Source organism: Megalops cyprinoides, chromosome 2 (assembly GCF_013368585.1).
Source record: "Megalops cyprinoides isolate fMegCyp1 chromosome 2, fMegCyp1.pri, whole genome shotgun sequence".
In the NCBI taxonomy this organism is placed as follows: domain Eukaryota; kingdom Metazoa; phylum Chordata; class Actinopteri; order Elopiformes; family Megalopidae; genus Megalops; species Megalops cyprinoides.
Window position 1 is genome coordinate 44,172,480 of NC_050584.1, and position 19,375 is coordinate 44,191,854.

Here is a 19,375-nt window from a genome sequence, read left to right on the forward strand (position 1 = left end):
ATTTATTTTTCCTCTTTTCCTCACAGTACAAGTTGCAATGTAGCAGCACCTTCTGATTTGCCATTTTTATGGTAATTTTTATTACCTTCTTGGGGGGGGGGGGGGGGGGGGGGGGTTAAATGAGGAGACTGATCTATCAAAGGAAAAAAAACATCTGACAAAAATGAAAATGTTTTATTAAAAACATTTTAAGAAAATGTATCATTTTTGCAGATAGTTTCCCTGTGTGTTAGGAAATACAGGCGATAGTGAAAAGTGACAGAAGTATGGAATGTTGGTAGGTATGACATGAACCAACCCATTTATGTGGGGGCAAAGAAAATGTGCAACAGATGAATAAACCTTTTTTAAACTGCAGAATAGGTCAAACAAAGAATGTGATGCAAACAGAACAGCTCCACAGTTTTTTTTCACATCTTGTTTTATAAACTTCCAAAATAAAGAAAAAATGTCAAATAAATAGATGCATACATAAGGATACTTTATTCATTTTTATGCCACATAGAGCTTGTTGTACCTGCCAAACACATTGTTGGACACCTTGCTTACTGCAGGTACGACTGCCACTTTTCCATACCCCCCCCATTCACTTATTCTCTCTCAGGAGGGAGGCGGAAGGGGTTAGCAGTTCTGCCTTCCCACCATTCACAGTGTACGCACTTGAAATGTTTTCCTCCTTTCTGAAGAAAAAGAGCTGGGGTTCTCAGTCTAGGCAGACGTATGGCAGGATGTTCAGCTTGCTCTCATCCCCATGTGGGTCTAAGGATATGCACTGTGTCCAGTCGTACCAGTTGTCCTTGGTGTCATAACAACCATTCACCCCTGGCCAGTGCTCTTTGTGTATTCTGTGGAGGTCCTCCGATGTCACCTCCCGGCTTACCCCTGGCAAGTCCGTATCGGAACTCTCTGCTACTAAAACGTGTGTCTTTCTGGACTCTTTGATATAATGTTCCTCACGTTTCAAATACTCCGTCATGAAAAAGTGTGCACCAGGTGTCTGAGCCCCTGACGATGTGAGCACATTGCTTTGAATATTAAGGTATGACTGGATGATTTCATTCCTATATAGCTCTTTCCAGTTTGTCTGTTGGAAGGGGCTGGGGAGTGGTGCACTGGGGTTCTGCTGAAGCAGGTCTGTCCGTTGGCTTTTAGGTGGGGGTGACCCAAGTGGCTCCTCCCCCTGGTAAGATTCTTTGTGTGTGAGGGGTTTTATCTGCCCTGTCACGGGGTCGAATGTCAGTCGGCGGTCTTTTAACCGTACTGGTTTTGTGCTCTCCTCTGTGGGCTGTCCCACCAGGTTTACCGTGTAGTCTCTGGGCCTGTATCTCTTCCTCCTCTTCCCCTCGAAGCAGGGGTTTACACTGTCACTCTCCGTCTTGGCCGCCTCAGAGAAGCCCTGCCCAAGCGGCGCTGTGCACACATTGTGTGAGGCAGGTTTGGGGGTACGTGAGGAGTCCTGTAGAGGCTCCGGTGTCCCGGTGCTATGCTGAAGGTGCAGGTTCTCTTCTGGCAGTCCATGCCAGGACAGAGAAGACTTGGGCTCCAGGGACTGAGGTCCCTCACCGTGTGACACTTGGACAGAGGGTATTAAAGGCTGAGGTGAAGGCAAGGGAGAGGGCACTGGAGTAGAGCTGTCCAGAAACCTGGAGCTCTGAGATGGGCTCGACAGAGTCCCTTTTGGTGCATAAGTGGCTGGCCGCTTGGCCATTGTTTCTTGCTTCATACTTTTTGGACTAAAAGACGAGCAGCGAGGGCTTCGGGGCTGGGACTGCACTCCCCCTCCAGCTCCTTCATCCATTTTAGCGTGCTGCTGCAACACTGCAGTTTTGAGCAAGGAGGAAGTGCTAGGTAGTTTGACAAGTCCTGGTGAGCTCGGGTGAGGCTTGACTGCATTGACAGGGATTTTACTGTGTTTGTCATTGTCTAGGTGCTCTGCATGGCCCCTGCCTGAGGGTGGGTGCATGTTTGTATCCAGGGGGCTAGGAAGGGGTTCAGGGCTGTCCCCGACACCATTTGTAGATGGAGGACTGGAGTTGTGTATAGGCTCATGTATGGATTTTTTTGAGTGCAGACCGTCTCTCTGACCTCCCTTGCGTTTTCGGCTGCCCGACTTCTCAGACTTGGCAGAGTAGGAGTTGTAGACGTCGTTCTTGCTTTTCAACTCCGAGACTGGTTTTCCGATTGGACTGACAGCTGGAGGAGAAGTGTCTGTCCGACAGGGATGAGCACCACCATTGGCTGAGCCCGGTGTTCCAGGCCCGCCCTTCGGCAGCCCCTCGGTCTGGCCGGGCTCAATCAGTTTCTGCCAGTTACGCAGCAGCTTCTTGGCACGCTTTGCAAGATCTTCATCATTCGTCTTCTTCCTCACATCATTAATCAACTTCCCCAGCCTAGTTTCCTAAAGGACAAGATAAAATGTACAAATGCAAAATGAAAATAAATACACACAGTCCTTACAGACTTTCATTTCCTGAACTGACTTTTCTTTTTCTTTTTTATTTTACCTCAAGTGCTTCTTTGGTGATAGGATATTTCTCCAGATGGGAAATCACTTCCAGTACAGCCACCATGTTGTGGATCTGCTGAAAGGTAAACAAAAAGATATATAAAAGTAAAGCTTAATAAAAAGCTCAATAGTTTTCACAGGCAAGACCTCAAACAGACAATAATTCAGCCTGAATATAACTACAAAAACATCTTTACGTGAGCAACCATGAGTTCAGCAGAAGAATTTAAAGTCAAAGCCCTTTAACCTGATGAAGGGGGGGTCACAGGCCTGGGAACAATGTAAAGCTGCTTTGTGACAACTTGTGTTGTAATAATCGCTACACAAATAAAATTTAATTGAACTGAATTTCTCGTCAGTCATCGCGAGAATGGAGACAATGTAACCGCTCCACTTCCCATAATAATTACTACCCCTGAGAAATGCAACAATTTAAGTATTATATCGAGCGAAGGGGACAGTTCATGAGCTGGACCGGTTATGTTTAAAAACATCTAATCCAACAATGGACTACACCGATAATCATGCTGTATGATACGGCGGTGAAAGAAATCGCTCGCTTTATATCCAGGAGTTTGTTTGTTCGATTCTGATGGTCTTCAGATGTATAAATAACTTCCTCAGATCTGCAGCTGTGTAAATGGCAATCCACTACATTCACTTTCTAATTTCAAAGCAGGTAAAACCAGAATGAAGTCTCGCATTACCAGAGTAGATAATTAGTTAGTGACTGATGTCGTAACAAAGTGACACTCCATAGGTGGCTAACCTACCGGAGCATATTTTAGCCTCAAATTACCTATGTCATTCACAAGATACTGGGTCTTTTGACACGTCGCTTTTTGACTAGTTGTACTTTAATCATCCTCTCATTTAAACGCAATTTATTTCTAAACTTCAGAAGACCTCGCCGTCAGTTTAACACCTCGTTGTTGCCTGTCTAGCTAGCTAGATAAAACAACATATAGCCTATGTTTTGCTTTGCTAGGTACTGTCACACAGTTACATGCATTACACAAACTACATGTACTGATTACAATCAATTCGTAAAGGTAGCTTGCTAGCCAGCTAACTTCTTACCTGTGTGAGCGTAGGAAACTGGAACCTTCCATATACTGAAGTGAGCGGACACAGACGCAAAGTATTTTCCAAAAGCTAAAGGCAGAATATACCATCGGTAGTATCTGCTAGACAGTTCAGTTTTGGGGACTCCCCATGCCCGCAGCAACGGAGGGAGGAAGAGGACGATGGAGAAAATGTGAAAGAGCGAAACGGTGACAGGACGAGGGAATCCATTTAAAATAATTTTGTTTACAACGTTGCCCCCGGAGCTGACCGTGTACCAGCAGAGACAGAGGAGTGCGATCCGGACTCCTTCCTTTACTGGCGGACGTTCCACCGCAGCCATCTTCCAATTCAGTGCCACCGGTCGCAGGGCCAGGAAGACGTGGAGCAACTAGCTACGTAGAAGCCTAATCATATAGACTTCTTTCATTGTGCGTCACTTCCTTCATTTAAAGCCATCTTGGTGCAAAAGAATTATGTTTTGTGTAGACAGTGGAGAAATTCAAAAGCCAACAATTTAACAATAATCATAATAATCATAAACTCATGACACATTATGTGTTTAAAAATATGTTGCCAATACAAATATATGAGTATTATCTGGAAAAATTCAGATATATAAATATAAGACTTTTAACAGAAATCTTTGGTGAGTTATTATTTTTGTCTCTGCTAAACTTTTTTCTGCTTGCGTGTACAAGAGAAATCTGTCATATTTACATCTTGTCATTTAGCTAAGGCTCTTGACCAGTGTACATATTTCTCGTTTTTTTAAAATGGCTGAAATTATTGAAATGATGAATTCCAATCCAGTTCAGTTATGATAAGAACTATCTTTGCATTTTATGGCACCTTTGCAATATTCTGTGGCCGTTGCATAAAAAAGTCTATTACTACTTACACCATGTTCCACGTTCATGCTTATTATGCATTGTATTTGAGAGGGTTAAAGTGAATAACATTTATGTCAATTATAATGAAAAGAAACTATGCATTTACTCGTTTATTAAAACAAAATAAACTAATATGATAATGTGTCAATGATATATCTTTTTGTTGTTGTTGTTGTTGTTGTTGCAAAAATCGTTTTTCCCGGCGCAAGCGTTAAAAGACCCGCAAGACTGAATGAACAAACTAGTTCCCCAAGTGGTCAGTGAACCTAAGTGACTAAAAATCGAGTCATTTCCAGTTGGGACAAATGCAGTGCTCCCAGTCACAATTCTAATCCTAACCATCGTAGGATAACAGGCAAAACGAGCCTTCTGGCTATTTGTTTGTCTATCTTTCCGCGATACTCATGATGAGTAGCCTACGTGCTTTGGCAGTTCTCCATTTAATTTATTTGCATAGGTGTTGCTCTGTCGACCCATTCAGGGTTCTCCTGTTACACCCGTAGACTGAAAGAAGGAGGCAGTGGAGAATGTAGGCTACCCATTGAAATTAAATATAGGGTGGACTCCCATTAACGTGGGCAGACGTTTTACGCATGCAAGAATTGCCGAATACTTTTTGCACAGGATTAAGTGATTTCTCATGAAATATTGGCTAAAGATGACATTTTAAATAGAAATAGAATAGGCCTATAAATTTGTGCCAAGTGGATAACAAGGTTTCTAATATAGGTATATATTGGAAATGCACCTTTAAATTCAACTTACAGCGTTGAATCATTCATTGTCAGTGTTTAGTATGAGTGCTTTCTGATTTAACTGTCTTGTAGGGTGTCCATATGCCCTGGTAGTATCTTCTGATATGTAGAATTAAAGGGGCCATATTAGGGTAAATAGCATGTTCAAGGTTGTGGCCCTTTTTCTGTTACGGGGTTAATTGGCGGTTGATTCACATTGTTTAGGTTTAGGCTCTTACTAAGATCATGGCCGATAAGGCAAGACCTGAGACCACATTTGTGTTTAATTGTGTCTCGGATTTGTTAATAGAATTACATTTCAAATTGCAGTTACAACCATCTTACGGAAACTGAACTTGACGCGACATTTGATTATTTTTTGTGGATAACATATAATGAAAAGATTTTGGTTGATGACCACTTCACCTGAGATGGTGTTACAATCAAACTGCTGTACTGGGTAAAATATATTTCTACATGAGTGAAATGTCATATATAGAAACAATGGTACTGTAGTTTTCTTTGAGGGGATATGAATGGTAATTAAACAAGTGGGGGGAAAAACAAGACAAATTAAGAAGCTGTTATTGCATTAATTATTTCTTGTAGAATTAATGTCACTTCTAAGCATATAATTACAAGAGGGATATACAGCTCCAGAGAAAACATCAACTCCCTCAGGAAGTGCTCTCTCCTGAGAAATGGCACATGATGGACAGTAGAGGGCAGCAACGAGAGACACAAACCCTGACATTTCTTTGAGAGTTTAGGTCACTAATGCACCAGCTCTGAGCAAGTGTAGTGTTAGTGAATAGCAGTATGCTGAACAATGAGAACCATATTTTGCTGAATTGAGAGTGGACATAATATCAAAAAGTGTGCACATTCATACAGCTCAAAAAAAAAAACTGTCTGTACAACTATACATTTACATTGTCTAAATTTCCAATTATTCTCTAAAATGCTGATTGGCATCCCATAACACTAACATGGGAATGCTTTAAAATAATCACTGTTCGTGAGACAGTCCTTCAAGGCCAGAAGAGTGCTTACACATCTGACAGTCATCTTTACAAGCATGGATAAAAGTTAGTAAAACCTGGCTCAGTGTTATCCCCCTGCACTACTGTTAAAATTTCCTTCACTACTCACCTGGATATGTCATCTCAGTATTGAAGATGGGTCTTCGGTCTTTTTGTTTTACTCTACATACAGTGTGGTGTGTAATAAGTTTGTATTGAAATGCACAGACATGCTCAGATTTTGTGCAATTTTTATTTACACATTTATATCAATGTGTCCACTTAAAAGGACAAAATAGCAAAGTTGCTCCCTTCTGCATCCAACTGAACACAGAAATCTGATTTCTGTACATTCACTAAGGCTCTTTGTTTTTGCCAAAAACAGAAAAGTGTTATCGAAGTTCTCCATAAGGCAAACAATATCTAAAGGAATGGTAACAAGTAGAGTTCCAGCATACATTTATTTTTCCTCTTTTCCTCACAGTACAAGTTGCAATGTAGCAGCACCTTCTGATTTGCCATTTTTATGGTAATTTTTATTACCTTCTTGGGGGGGGGGGGGGGGGGGGGGGGGGGGTTAAATGAGGAGACTGATCTATCAAAGGAAAAAAAACATCTGACAAAAATGAAAATGTTTTATTAAAAACATTTTAAGAAAATGTATCATTTTTGCAGATAGTTTCCCTGTGTGTTAGGAAATACAGGCGATAGTGAAAAGTGACAGAAGTATGGAATGTTGGTAGGTATGACATGAACCAACCCATTTATGTGGGGGCAAAGAAAATGTGCAACAGATGAATAAACCTTTTTTAAACTGCAGAATAGGTCAAACAAAGAATGTGATGCAAACAGAACAGCTCCACAGTTTTTTTTCACATCTTGTTTTATAAACTTCCAAAATAAAGAAAAAATGTCAAATAAATAGATGCATACATAAGGATACTTTATTCATTTTTATGCCACATAGAGCTTGTTGTACCTGCCAAACACATTGTTGGACACCTTGCTTACTGCAGGTACGACTGCCACTTTTCCATACCCCCCCCATTCACTTATTCTCTCTCAGGAGGGAGGCGGAAGGGGTTAGCAGTTCTGCCTTCCCACCATTCACAGTGTACGCACTTGAAATGTTTTCCTCCTTTCTGAAGAAAAAGAGCTGGGGTTCTCAGTCTAGGCAGACGTATGGCAGGATGTTCAGCTTGCTCTCATCCCCATGTGGGTCTAAGGATATGCACTGTGTCCAGTCGTACCAGTTGTCCTTGGTGTCATAACAACCATTCACCCCTGGCCAGTGCTCTTTGTGTATTCTGTGGAGGTCCTCCGATGTCACCTCCCGGCTTACCCCTGGCAAGTCCGTATCGGAACTCTCTGCTACTAAAACGTGTGTCTTTCTGGACTCTTTGATATAATGTTCCTCACGTTTCAAATACTCCGTCATGAAAAAGTGTGCACCAGGTGTCTGAGCCCCTGACGATGTGAGCACATTGCTTTGAATATTAAGGTATGACTGGATGATTTCATTCCTATATAGCTCTTTCCAGTTTGTCTGTTGGAAGGGGCTGGGGAGTGGTGCACTGGGGTTCTGCTGAAGCAGGTCTGTCCGTTGGCTTTTAGGTGGGGGTGACCCAAGTGGCTCCTCCCCCTGGTAAGATTCTTTGTGTGTGAGGGGTTTTATCTGCCCTGTCACGGGGTCGAATGTCAGTCGGCGGTCTTTTAACCGTACTGGTTTTGTGCTCTCCTCTGTGGGCTGTCCCACCAGGTTTACCGTGTAGTCTCTGGGCCTGTATCTCTTCCTCCTCTTCCCCTCGAAGCAGGGGTTTACACTGTCACTCTCCGTCTTGGCCGCCTCAGAGAAGCCCTGCCCAAGCGGCGCTGTGCACACATTGTGTGAGGCAGGTTTGGGGGTACGTGAGGAGTCCTGTAGAGGCTCCGGTGTCCCGGTGCTATGCTGAAGGTGCAGGTTCTCTTCTGGCAGTCCATGCCAGGACAGAGAAGACTTGGGCTCCAGGGACTGAGGTCCCTCACCGTGTGACACTTGGACAGAGGGTATTAAAGGCTGAGGTGAAGGCAAGGGAGAGGGCACTGGAGTAGAGCTGTCCAGAAACCTGGAGCTCTGAGATGGGCTCGACAGAGTCCCTTTTGGTGCATAAGTGGCTGGCCGCTTGGCCATTGTTTCTTGCTTCATACTTTTTGGACTAAAAGACGAGCAGCGAGGGCTTCGGGGCTGGGACTGCACTCCCCCTCCAGCTCCTTCATCCATTTTAGCGTGCTGCTGCAACACTGCAGTTTTGAGCAAGGAGGAAGTGCTAGGTAGTTTGACAAGTCCTGGTGAGCTCGGGTGAGGCTTGACTGCATTGACAGGGATTTTACTGTGTTTGTCATTGTCTAGGTGCTCTGCATGGCCCCTGCCTGAGGGTGGGTGCATGTTTGTATCCAGGGGGCTAGGAAGGGGTTCAGGGCTGTCCCCGACACCATTTGTAGATGGAGGACTGGAGTTGTGTATAGGCTCATGTATGGATTTTTTTGAGTGCAGACCGTCTCTCTGACCTCCCTTGCGTTTTCGGCTGCCCGACTTCTCAGACTTGGCAGAGTAGGAGTTGTAGACGTCGTTCTTGCTTTTCAACTCCGAGACTGGTTTTCCGATTGGACTGACAGCTGGAGGAGAAGTGTCTGTCCGACAGGGATGAGCACCACCATTGGCTGAGCCCGGTGTTCCAGGCCCGCCCTTCGGCAGCCCCTCGGTCTGGCCGGGCTCAATCAGTTTCTGCCAGTTACGCAGCAGCTTCTTGGCACGCTTTGCAAGATCTTCATCATTCGTCTTCTTCCTCACATCATTAATCAACTTCCCCAGCCTAGTTTCCTAAAGGACAAGATAAAATGTACAAATGCAAAATGAAAATAAATACACACAGTCCTTACAGACTTTCATTTCCTGAACTGACTTTTCTTTTTCTTTTTTATTTTACCTCAAGTGCTTCTTTGGTGATAGGATATTTCTCCAGATGGGAAATCACTTCCAGTACAGCCACCATGTTGTGGATCTGCTGAAAGGTAAACAAAAAGATATATAAAAGTAAAGCTTAATAAAAAGCTCAATAGTTTTCACAGGCAAGACCTCAAACAGACAATAATTCAGCCTGAATATAACTACAAAAACATCTTTACGTGAGCAACCATGAGTTCAGCAGAAGAATTTAAAGTCAAAGCCCTTTAACCTGATGAAGGTTAACGGATGCAGCCTATATTCCATCATAGAGTGCACTTGCAGATATGTACTCGGAGCCATGAGAATCATTTTCAATTGTGTCTTGGGCAGATGCTTGTCAGCTGTCAGGAGTGGCCTATGTGGACTGAGCATGGCCTATTCATTCAATAAGACTATTCTTCAGCAGCCAAATGACTCAGATATCCCCTTTGGTGTTATTTATACAGTAACCCACTGCCTGAATACAGTGTGGGCTCTTGCTGGTTGCCACTCATATCTCACTTTCAAAGAGCAAAAATTGTGAATAAAATATTTCACTTTGCAGATCACACTTCTGAGTTAACTAATGAAAGGTTTATCCCCCTGTAATACACACATATATACAGAAACACAAACAGAGTTATTCATATGTCTGACTAAATGGCAACCAAACATGCTATAAAATAAAGTGTGCCCATTAGATATTTTGCTGCTTTAAAATTTAAAAATACACTTTAATCTTAATTTTATACAGAACAAAGTCATATTGTTCCAGTATAGTACATTTTATTCCAGAAAACGTAACAATGACATTTATTCATATCCCTGCAGTTCACATTTTATAAATTAGTCTCCGGCATGGCTTGTACTTACAAGATGCTTCCTATAGAGTTTTATTGCTCTGGGTTCTCCAGATCGTTTGGTTTTCATTTGTGAACTTCGTTCATTAGTTTGGAACATGAATCCTCGATTGGATTGATGTCTGGTGATTGAAATGATCAGCTGAGAATTTTTATTTTGTGCTCAGTTGGCAATATCATTGTAGACTTGGATGAACATTTGTTGTCATGCTGGAATGCCCATTTTTATCCATGTTTGAGCTTCTTGGCGGACAGAACCCGGTTTTGGGCAAACTTTCCTGGTTTGTGTTGGAATTCAGAAGACCCTCTGTTTTAGCAAGGACTCCAGAACTCATAGATCCAAAAGCCCAAACCATAAAACCACCCCCACACACACACCTCCCACTATCTGAGTCATGCCTCATTGCCAGAACATTCTGCTATATGGACATGCCCATCAGCTTCGTTTTCAGAATAAAAAGGTACTTATGTTTCTTATGACAAAGAGAAACAACAATTGTCAATAATGATAAACCCAAGTCTTGCTCAATTAAAAGTATAATTACACATATAACAAATGTATAGTCTGGCTCAGCACGCTTAAAACTTGTACATAGCTAGATTCCCCATTTAATAGGGATCAGGGGAAGGGTGCTGTGAAGAATCGAGGTAAGTTTGCATGAGCTTTCACATGTGCAGCTGTATGATACTGCCGATCTTACTCACTGAAACAAGGTGTGGTGAGGCCTCACAGTTTCACGGGTGAACCGAGAGTAATAGCAATAATAACTGCCAAAGCATTTCATATTTACTCAAACGAACAGTAGTTCTATACATGTGTGTGGAAAAACTTTGAGCTGGCTTTATTCCACCTCAGTCATTTCTATATTTCAGGAACTCAGTGATTTAACACCACTAATCAAATCCACCATACCAAACACTGTCATTTTTCAAGCCTGTAGATACATAGTTATGACCAAAGTTTTATTGGCACGAGCAGGTGGTTGGTAAACATAGGGACTTACTACAATAAAACTTCCCATGCCTTCATTTCCTAACTGCAGAATGCTCAGGATCCATCAGAATCAGAGAGAATCAGAAATTTCTTATAAGTATATGACTCAAGCTTGCAAATGTGCTCTAACACCAGGAACAACCAAATGTGCCAGTCAATTTATTTTAAAAAATTGGCCTAATACAACAGGTGCAGCAGGAAACAAAGATTTCTCACAACCAACCTGAAAATGAATCTGAGCTTTCCAAGAACAGTCACATTTGACTGAGCTGCCACAGGCCAGAACAGCAGGTGTCCTTCACATGAGTTTCAACATTACTTTTCATACCTAACACGAGGGAACACGTGCACAGAAAGACCCAGACCCACACATCTTGACTCTCTGCAGTGAACATTCTAGTCATAGATGGACAGTATCTACTTTAACATTCAGTCTTAGCTACAATCTCTCTGCAACTTCAAAATCTTGGAAAAGACAGTCGTCATTACTTAAGTTTTGCTGCAGCTGAATAATTTATTGGTAGAATGTATTTGTTGTTCTCCTGATATTGCTAGCGATTATATGGAGAATGGACAGGGCAACAACCAGTGAAAGGCCAAAAGTAGTCGGCTCCTACAGTCAACACTGTCACTCACTAAGTAACCATGCATGCTTCCAAATGAATAAACTTTGTGTCATTGTCTTTGAAATTTTCAGTTAGCTGAGGACACCCATCATACTTTGCAAAGTGCCTGTTAAACTGGGATCCCTACGATCACCTCTATTCATAAGTCTGCACTGGGGTTCATGCCACAGAATCCAGGGTATGGGCACACAGCATGTATGAGCCAGGCTGTAGCACTGCTGGAAGGTGGTACAAGAGAGATGCTAGCCATGTACTGAGACTGAAAACAAACTCATTGTTTTCTTAATGAATGCTGCAAGAAAAATGAAATACCTAGCTGCTTAAACGATTTGGCACGAGTGATTCAAAATTCATGTCAAGTCGGGTAAAAACTAAGAAAGAAAAATACAGAAATAAACCAATGCCTAAATTAGAGAACAACATGTTGGTACAATCAGAATGAGGACTGCTGGACTATGTCATTGTGTACTGTGTTATCTGTGGTGCTGAAAGCCAGTAATTTCTGACCTAACAGGTTGGTACAGGCAATGAGTCTGTCAATGGTGCATCATGATCACATGAATGCCAAGCTGCAACAACTCACACATCAAAAGTTCAACTGCAAGGATCCAACACACTCACCATTTGTGAGACAGGGAACTGCACATGGCCCAGTGCTTGCCATTGTTCACTGATAGGCCCCAAGGTGGTGTCAGCAACACCTGAGGTGGACTCACCACCAAAGGAGACAAGACCTTATTCATGATGAATAAGGGTTTCTGTGAAAACCCTGATGGATGCTAGTGAACCTGGAGCAGATGTGCAGAAGTACACAGGAATTGTTTCATGCTGTTCCTCTGGGTGCTATCCCTCCTGATAAGAGTGTCTGCTTAGCAAATGAAATGCATTGAACTGATTGATGTCTGTCAGCTACACTGATAAAGCTCTGGTAACCCAAAGCCCTGGTAACCCCTACAATATTCAAAACTAATCAAATATTTACTACATACATAAAAGAGGTATTGTGCAATATCAACATAGATGGACGAATTGCCCCAAACTAAGCTTTAAAGACAACATATCCTGGAAAATATTACGGTTACAGTTTCAAAAAGTTCACACAGAAACAATATTCTGGACAGACAACTTTTGATTACTTTTGAACAGACTTGGGGCGAATTTTGATGGGATGAAAATGTCGAGTGCATCAAGACCTTAAAGATGGCAAAGGGACACATGTATCTACAGAATGGATTTAACAGTTCAATCGACATAAAACGGGTCCTGCAGTGTCATCAGATAAATAGTCCAGCTACTATATAATTAAGCAGCAATTATACACAACCATCATACATCTGTAACCTAAAAAGGATCAGGAACATTCAGCCACCCATAAATGACAGCCATTGAAAGGCTGAACTGACACACAAGTTGTATTACTTTACACTGCTGAAAGTGACTATAGTTGACCTATAATGAAATAAAGTTAGACATCCAGTGGTGAGCAGTAAAGAGCAGTAGAAAGGCTACTTTATGTGTTCTTTTCAATGCTTAAACCATGTTTCACTTGCCTAAATTAGTTACATCTTATCTATACATACCTAGCCTATAAAGGTGTGGGCCCAAAAAACTTCACTTGTTTATTTTTGCTTTCTATACATGCGGGTAATTGGAAAACAAGGATAATGGATCGTCTTTATAATGTTCATAATATACACCAAAAAGCACTGCCATCACCGAATTGCAAATGTCTCTCTTTATATGCTGCATTTTTCAGTTGTTTCCGTTTTCGCCTGTTGGTTAATAGAAGTGTGTAATTTACGATTTTCTAAAGTATTCCCGTTTTACAAGAATCTTCGTTACAATCTATATGTAGGCCTACTGTTCGTTACAATATATAGTGCTTACCGTCATGACCTCGGTATTTAGCGGAATCGCTACAGGAGTTGAGCTGATCAAGTTCAGCCTCCTCTACAGCTAACGGTGCCCATTCTGAGGCTATTTCCTTCAGGCTAAGGAGGAGGTTGGTTGAAGCAGAAGCAATCCATTGGCAATCTCGTTCATTACTTACTTTAGTAGTGGGTCTAGCCAACAACTATATACACCTAAAAATGCCATCAAACTTTCACGAGACACACTTTCCAGCAAGTACTTAAACGATTTGGAGCCCTGGTGCTTAAATTCAGTGCTAGAGTTTGGTCACCAAGCGCTAAAACAAAAACAATATACATATTCAACTGAATCAACACAAAGAACAACACTGTTGTGTTTAGTACAGCTGCATCTAATATTGAACGAGATGTGTATACTGTATGTATTTATAACTCGCTCTTTTGTTCTCATAAAACAGACAGCCAAGTTTGCTTGCGACTTTCCACCAAGGCTCTCCTTTTACTCCGCCGTACATCTTCAATAGTTGGCAAGTATTTAACGTTAGCCATGTGTTCTACAGTGACTAAAGCAGCTTCAGCACAATGCCGACATAAACGTAGCCATTTCTCCCAGCTTTGTCATTTTGTCGATGTCTGATAAGATTTACTACCAGGCACGTACGAGTTGAATTCTTTGAACCTTCCGTGGGTAGCGAGCCAATTCATTCAGGCATGTCCATCTTGTAAACACTTCACATGTCCGCTAGCTAACACTTGCTACCTTTTACCGTGGTTGTCGCCTAACTTCAATGACTTTTATTTACTCAACAGGTACAGTAGGCCGCTACCACTTGGCTAGTTACACAACACTGTTATGATAGCTTGCAAGCTTCAACTGTGGAAAAAAAAAGTGAGCTTAGAGACAAGACATTTTTAATGCGAGACAGCTAACTGGCTAGCTAGCCTGGGAGCTAGCTTCTCAAAAGTTGACTTCATGGCCAAATAGAAAAAAATCACACATGGTCTGTGGCCGTTATCAGTTCGGCAGGGAGTAAAATCATAAGTTATTTATCTAGCTGGCAACCTGCACAACCACCTACTCGCGTTAGACGTAACAGTTAGTCTAACTGTATTCGAGCGAGCTAGCAATACCCTTGTTAGCCAGCAAGCTAGCCAGTAACACAATATAGTCCGTTTAAAATTACTACCGTTATGAAGCATAGTCCAGTTTTAAAATTTCCATAGTACTGGCAACTGAACGTTTAGATTAAGTATAAAACTTCGAGTTTAAAGCACACCTCGATCAGTCACCCATTTCTTGGCCTCGCCATAATGAGACCCCGACCTTTCCTATGGAGTAAAGCCGGGCGGAAGTTGCTACACAACAGCCACACATGCTTTACAACTTCAGTGAGTGCTGGATGTCTTTTCCAGAAAGGCTGTGATCACCCAGTCATTGCTGCTTGGAGTTGAGCTTAGTTTCAATCACTGCTACCAAGACAACTTATTTAACATTCTATTCAATATTCATATTATTTCTGTTAGGTTTTGATAATTGGTTCTTAAACTCGTTGTCGACATTTGTCAAGTAGCCTAGCTAGCCAGCTAGTTGGCTAGCTGTAACGTTAACATTAGCCACTTTAAGTTTGCTAGTTAACGACATGCAAGTGAAACTTTGTTTGCACCATCTAAACTGTCTGAAGCCAATTAATACAATAAGCACAGCACAATTAAACATGAAGACAGCTAAGCCCATTTAAATGAAATGGAGTTACCAAATAGCTAATGCAGTTTCAACCAGCTCCACATGGGTCAAAGCTTGCTAACTGGCTAACGCCAGTTCTATGTTGTGCGGACTTCACCGTCTCGCCCCATAGACTTTCCGGCTACATAGCTAGCTAGCTAGCGGGGCTTTGCTTGCCGAGAACAGGAGGACATAACGTTACGCTACACAGAAAGAACGATCAAACTGGCCAACATTTTAGCCAACTATATAGCTAGTTAGCAACAGAAGCGATGCTGTGTTTTGACCAACACTGCTGTCGGGCGATCAACCAAACCTTACGAAGAAATGTCAGATCCATAGACAGAAGAGCAGCTGAGGGTTCTCTGCTGTACATATGCTTGTGTCGTGTAACGTTAGCCATGGAAATTGTCCGTTGGCTAGCTGGCTAGTTAGCTATCATGCTGACTCTTGAGCTAGCTAGCAAGCAAGATAAGCGGAGAATCGAGGAAAGCGGGGGGCTATATTTCGCAAGAGGAATGTTACTCACATTGCTTTGGCCATCGATGGCCTGCAGCAGTCGGTCTCTCATCTGCTGCGGGGTTGCCGAGGCCGCTGTCATTGCCTGGCTGGTGCGGTTCGGATGGCGGGGGGAGAGGAATCCTCCGAAGAGACGGGTGGGTGACTTGCAGACACTCACAGGCCTTTCGGGAGATGTGCTAGGAGGTGAAACCCCATATTTTCTGTAGTGCTTCTTTGCACCATATATATGAGTGCTGTTATATATAGCTATATCCCGGGGGAGTGAGCTTGACGTTTGTGTCTCACTATCTCTCCGGCGTCCACCTAGCTTTCTGCTCGACTCCCTGAAATGCACAAGACTAAAGAAACAACAGAGAAGCTTAACCAGAGAGACTATGCACTAGACGTTTGTTCCTGGCATGGCTAAGAAGTTCCGGGATGTATTCCATTTGACAGGAATTTCCGGATTTAAAAAGTTCCGGTTTTTGCATCGTCAAAATGTCTCTAGCTTGATGTTATAGTGAATCTTTGTTAAAACGTTTACTCAACGCATGAACACGTTATGACGTGCGCACGTAGACACCTGCCAAAGAGACGTTCATCACTCGGGCTCGAGGCAGGGATATTTGAGTGAGATACTCCACTCCAGGCCAGTTGGGGGAAGTGAAGAGATGACGGCGTATCTTACCAACATGCGACTTTGAAAATCCTTAAAAGTAGCAGGGTATCCCTGAGCCAACTGCAGATGAGAGGGACGAGTAGGGTAATGTTACTCATGACTTATATAAGTCTAATATAATATTATTGTATTATAAGATGTACTGTATATTATGTATAACATTATGCAAAACTGTATTCAAATAGAATTACAAAGAAATTGAAGAAGTCTTGGAATTTGTGGTAAACTATCTTTGTATGTTACAAAAAATATGGAACATAACAATGAACTAGCTAAAACAAAAACTATCCTGTTGTCTGAAAGATAATCATGTTCTTCTGCAGACTATTCAAGCCTTTGAGATAACATAGGTAGATGCAATACATCACCCACAACTGACAGGTAAATGACAATTTGTCCCGACTATCTTGCATCCCATAAGTCACCTAATTGAGGCTTAAACATGAATGGAAGTTGCTAGAGGTTCTACTACTTAATAGAAACAGACTGCGAACAGATTTTCATTGAGGAATAAATTCCGGAGGACCAAATGATCAGATTAATTTGATGAAATTAAGTGCCCTTATACCTGAAATGTTTTACTGGGGGACTCAGTGCCAAATTTGATGCATGTGTGATAATTGACATTATTGCAAACAGCCAAAAGCCACAGCAGTGTCACCTGAATCCACTCAAAATGCTGGATTTGACTGAATGTTTCCGAAGTATCAGAAGCACTAAAACAAGCTATCACCAATTACTTGACTATTGACCCATTTTAAAGTTTACAAACATTCGTGTCCATACCAGACCATACCCTCCAGTTTCAACAGTATGCAGTGGTGGACACAGGCCCAAATACATGCTATGACAGTTATGCATATTTAAGCGCCTGAACATCACACAACTGGTCATCTAGATAACATTCACCTGGATAGAACACTGTGACCAACTGTAGGTCTAGTGTACACTAACATGGATCCTAGGTTATCATGAAAAAAACTAGCTGCTGGTGCCATAAGTAGCTGGCAACCAAAAAAGAGGAAGGCATGTAGAAATTGTTAACAAGCTGGTTAGTTTTCATGATGCAAATTCTGTCTCTGTCACTCCTCTTTATCTTTCAAAGTTTAACTGGGTAGATTACCCCAGCACTTACATGGAATATACTTAGCTACATTAAACTTAGCAATATTGATTTTATCATTTTTGAATAACTAGCAATAAATAAGAATTGCATGCTAGCTGGTCTATAGCCAGCTAACCTGCTGACTACTTGAGAGGGACAGTGAATCTTGTTTGAATATATGAACAACTACTCAATGAGAATATATTTTGACAAAATGTACAAATTTCCATAAGATATACACCACAGAAAAGATTTAAAAAAATCTTAAACTTTCACTCTGGAAATGTATTAATAATGGCAGGGATCAAGGCTTCTGAGTGGATCAGCAGGTTAAGGTAGATGTTCCAAGCATAGACTGAACCCTACAGCTTAAGACCTTGCAAGTTATAGCTTCGGCTGCATCTGCCGACAGTGACTGGGAGTCCATGGTAGCAGAGCATTATAGTCTCTGTTCTGCTGGGTTTTGCATTAGTTATTCCAGCCAAGGGCCCACATTTGCATCACTCATGAGTACCCTTTAGTGACTCTTCGGGCACCTGAAAGTTGGTTTAAGGACATTATATGATTTTATATTTGCCATTTTCCCATCTGTATTGCACTGTAGTTTGTGTTGTATGAAAAACAGGCACTGGCTTTATGCAAGTGTATCACAGCATTGCATCTGTCACATTCAGCACTCCTAAATGAGTGCAGAGGATGCTGTGGTGAGATGCACACAACCGATGATTTCAAAGTCAGTCCAAAAGGGGAAAAAGCATTAAAACTAACATGCACAAGATGCCAACCTTATCATTGAAATGATCAAGATCCTGTAGATGTGGGAAAAGGTCAGTTTGAATATAGAGGGCCTGATCTAGAATGCAACAGCACGTCATATCTGCAGTAAGATATAGTTATTTGTTAATGGCCAAGGTCTAGTTGTTTGGAAGTGATTTTTTTTGTGCTTTAGCTACGTGCACCTAAGCTCATTTTGCATCTGTAATGTGGCATAAAATCCATCAATGAACAGTGTCAGTGCCTCCTTATTTTAATAGGTAACTCCCGCTGGAGTACAGTGAAGTATCTGGCTGTTTGAGCATCTGTAGATGCTCTGCCACTCTTTTTAGTCTGACTGAACCTTAGTTGACCTAATGGCAATGGCATGGGCAGAATTTTCTACAGAGTATATACAGTGCAGCATCTTTTTACCAGTCAAAGACAATCTTGGCATATTCAACATACTCAGACTGCAAATTCAACAATGTGTAATCCTGTATGTTGACATGTATGTTATTGGCAACCAACCTTTTTATTTTGCACAGTATTTACAAGGATTACCTAAGTAAAGGACCTTCTTAGCTTAAAAGGCTAGAAACACATACATTCTTTAATGTATTGCCTCAAGAAATAACTACCACCTTGTTGTCCGTTGCATTTTCACTAGCTGGACAGTTAATGATTTAACAATGTGTTTTATAGTCCAGAGTCATCATAGTACACACAGCTAGCTAGTTATGCAACCCACCAATTATATCTCATCTGAATGTGCAAAGAGTGAAAGTGGATAGATTTCTTCTGATGAACCTGCTACCTTCTCAAACAAAAAATTGCAAAACTTCTGTGAGAGCTGCTTTGTGGCAATCAATAAATTGTCTTACAATTTTCTTATGGTTTTATTCAGCTATAACAACATTGTGAAATGTGAGTGCATTATGCAATACCAATATGATTCAAATGTTCAAAAATAACAGCTCTCCAGTTAGGTGGATTATTTTCAGACAAGTGCAATGTCACCTCAGAGTCTTTTTAAAATAACCTACACAAATCATTGGTGTCTGCTGACAACTCACTA

General features: G+C 41.7%; 2 protein-coding genes across 3 annotated transcripts; both read right to left on the bottom strand.

The window, feature by feature from the left end:
* Nucleotides 1-181: 181 nt before the first annotated feature.
* Nucleotides 182-3,914, bottom strand: LOC118771391 (mediator of RNA polymerase II transcription subunit 26-like). The gene is made up of 3 exons (XM_036519376.1): nt 3,822-3,914; nt 2,505-2,582; nt 182-2,398 (listed from the first exon to the last, which is right to left on the bottom strand). The coding sequence occupies exons 1-3, from the start codon at nt 3,912-3,914 to the stop codon at nt 704-706; spliced, it is 1,866 nt and encodes a 621-aa protein (XP_036375269.1). The 3' UTR covers nt 182-703.
* Nucleotides 3,915-6,863: 2,949 nt separating this feature from the next.
* Nucleotides 6,864-16,101, bottom strand: LOC118773096 (mediator of RNA polymerase II transcription subunit 26-like). 2 transcript variants are annotated; one of them, XM_036521853.1, is made up of 3 exons: nt 15,789-16,101; nt 9,187-9,261; nt 6,864-9,080 (listed from the first exon to the last, which is right to left on the bottom strand). In XM_036521853.1, exons 1-3 carry the CDS (start codon nt 15,858-15,860, stop codon nt 7,386-7,388), a joined length of 1,842 nt encoding a protein of 613 aa, XP_036377746.1. In that variant the 5' UTR covers nt 15,861-16,101; the 3' UTR covers nt 6,864-7,385. The 2 variants fall into 2 exon arrangements, with proteins under 2 accessions (XP_036377746.1, XP_036377745.1); XM_036521852.1 differs by having other exon boundaries at nt 9,187-9,264.
* Between the last annotated feature and the right edge of the window lie 3,274 nt (nt 16,102-19,375).

Coding starts and splice junctions, on each gene's coding strand:
- LOC118771391 (XM_036519376.1), bottom strand. CDS start 3,914: ATGGCTGCGGTGGAACGTCCGCCAGTAAAGGAAGGAGTCCGGATCGCA. Junction 2,583..3,821: donor TCAGCTCCGGGGGCAACGTT/GTAAACAAAATT, acceptor TTTACCTTTCAG/CAGATCCACAACATGGTGGC. Junction 2,399..2,504: donor TCACCAAAGAAGCACTTGAG/GTAAAATAAAAA, acceptor CTTGTCCTTTAG/GAAACTAGGCTGGGGAAGTT.
- LOC118773096 (XM_036521852.1), bottom strand. CDS start 15,860: ATGACAGCGGCCTCGGCAACCCCGCAGCAGATGAGAGACCGACTGCTG. Junction 9,265..15,788: donor CCATCGATGGCCAAAGCAAT/GTGAGTAACATT, acceptor TTTACCTTTCAG/CAGATCCACAACATGGTGGC. Junction 9,081..9,186: donor TCACCAAAGAAGCACTTGAG/GTAAAATAAAAA, acceptor CTTGTCCTTTAG/GAAACTAGGCTGGGGAAGTT.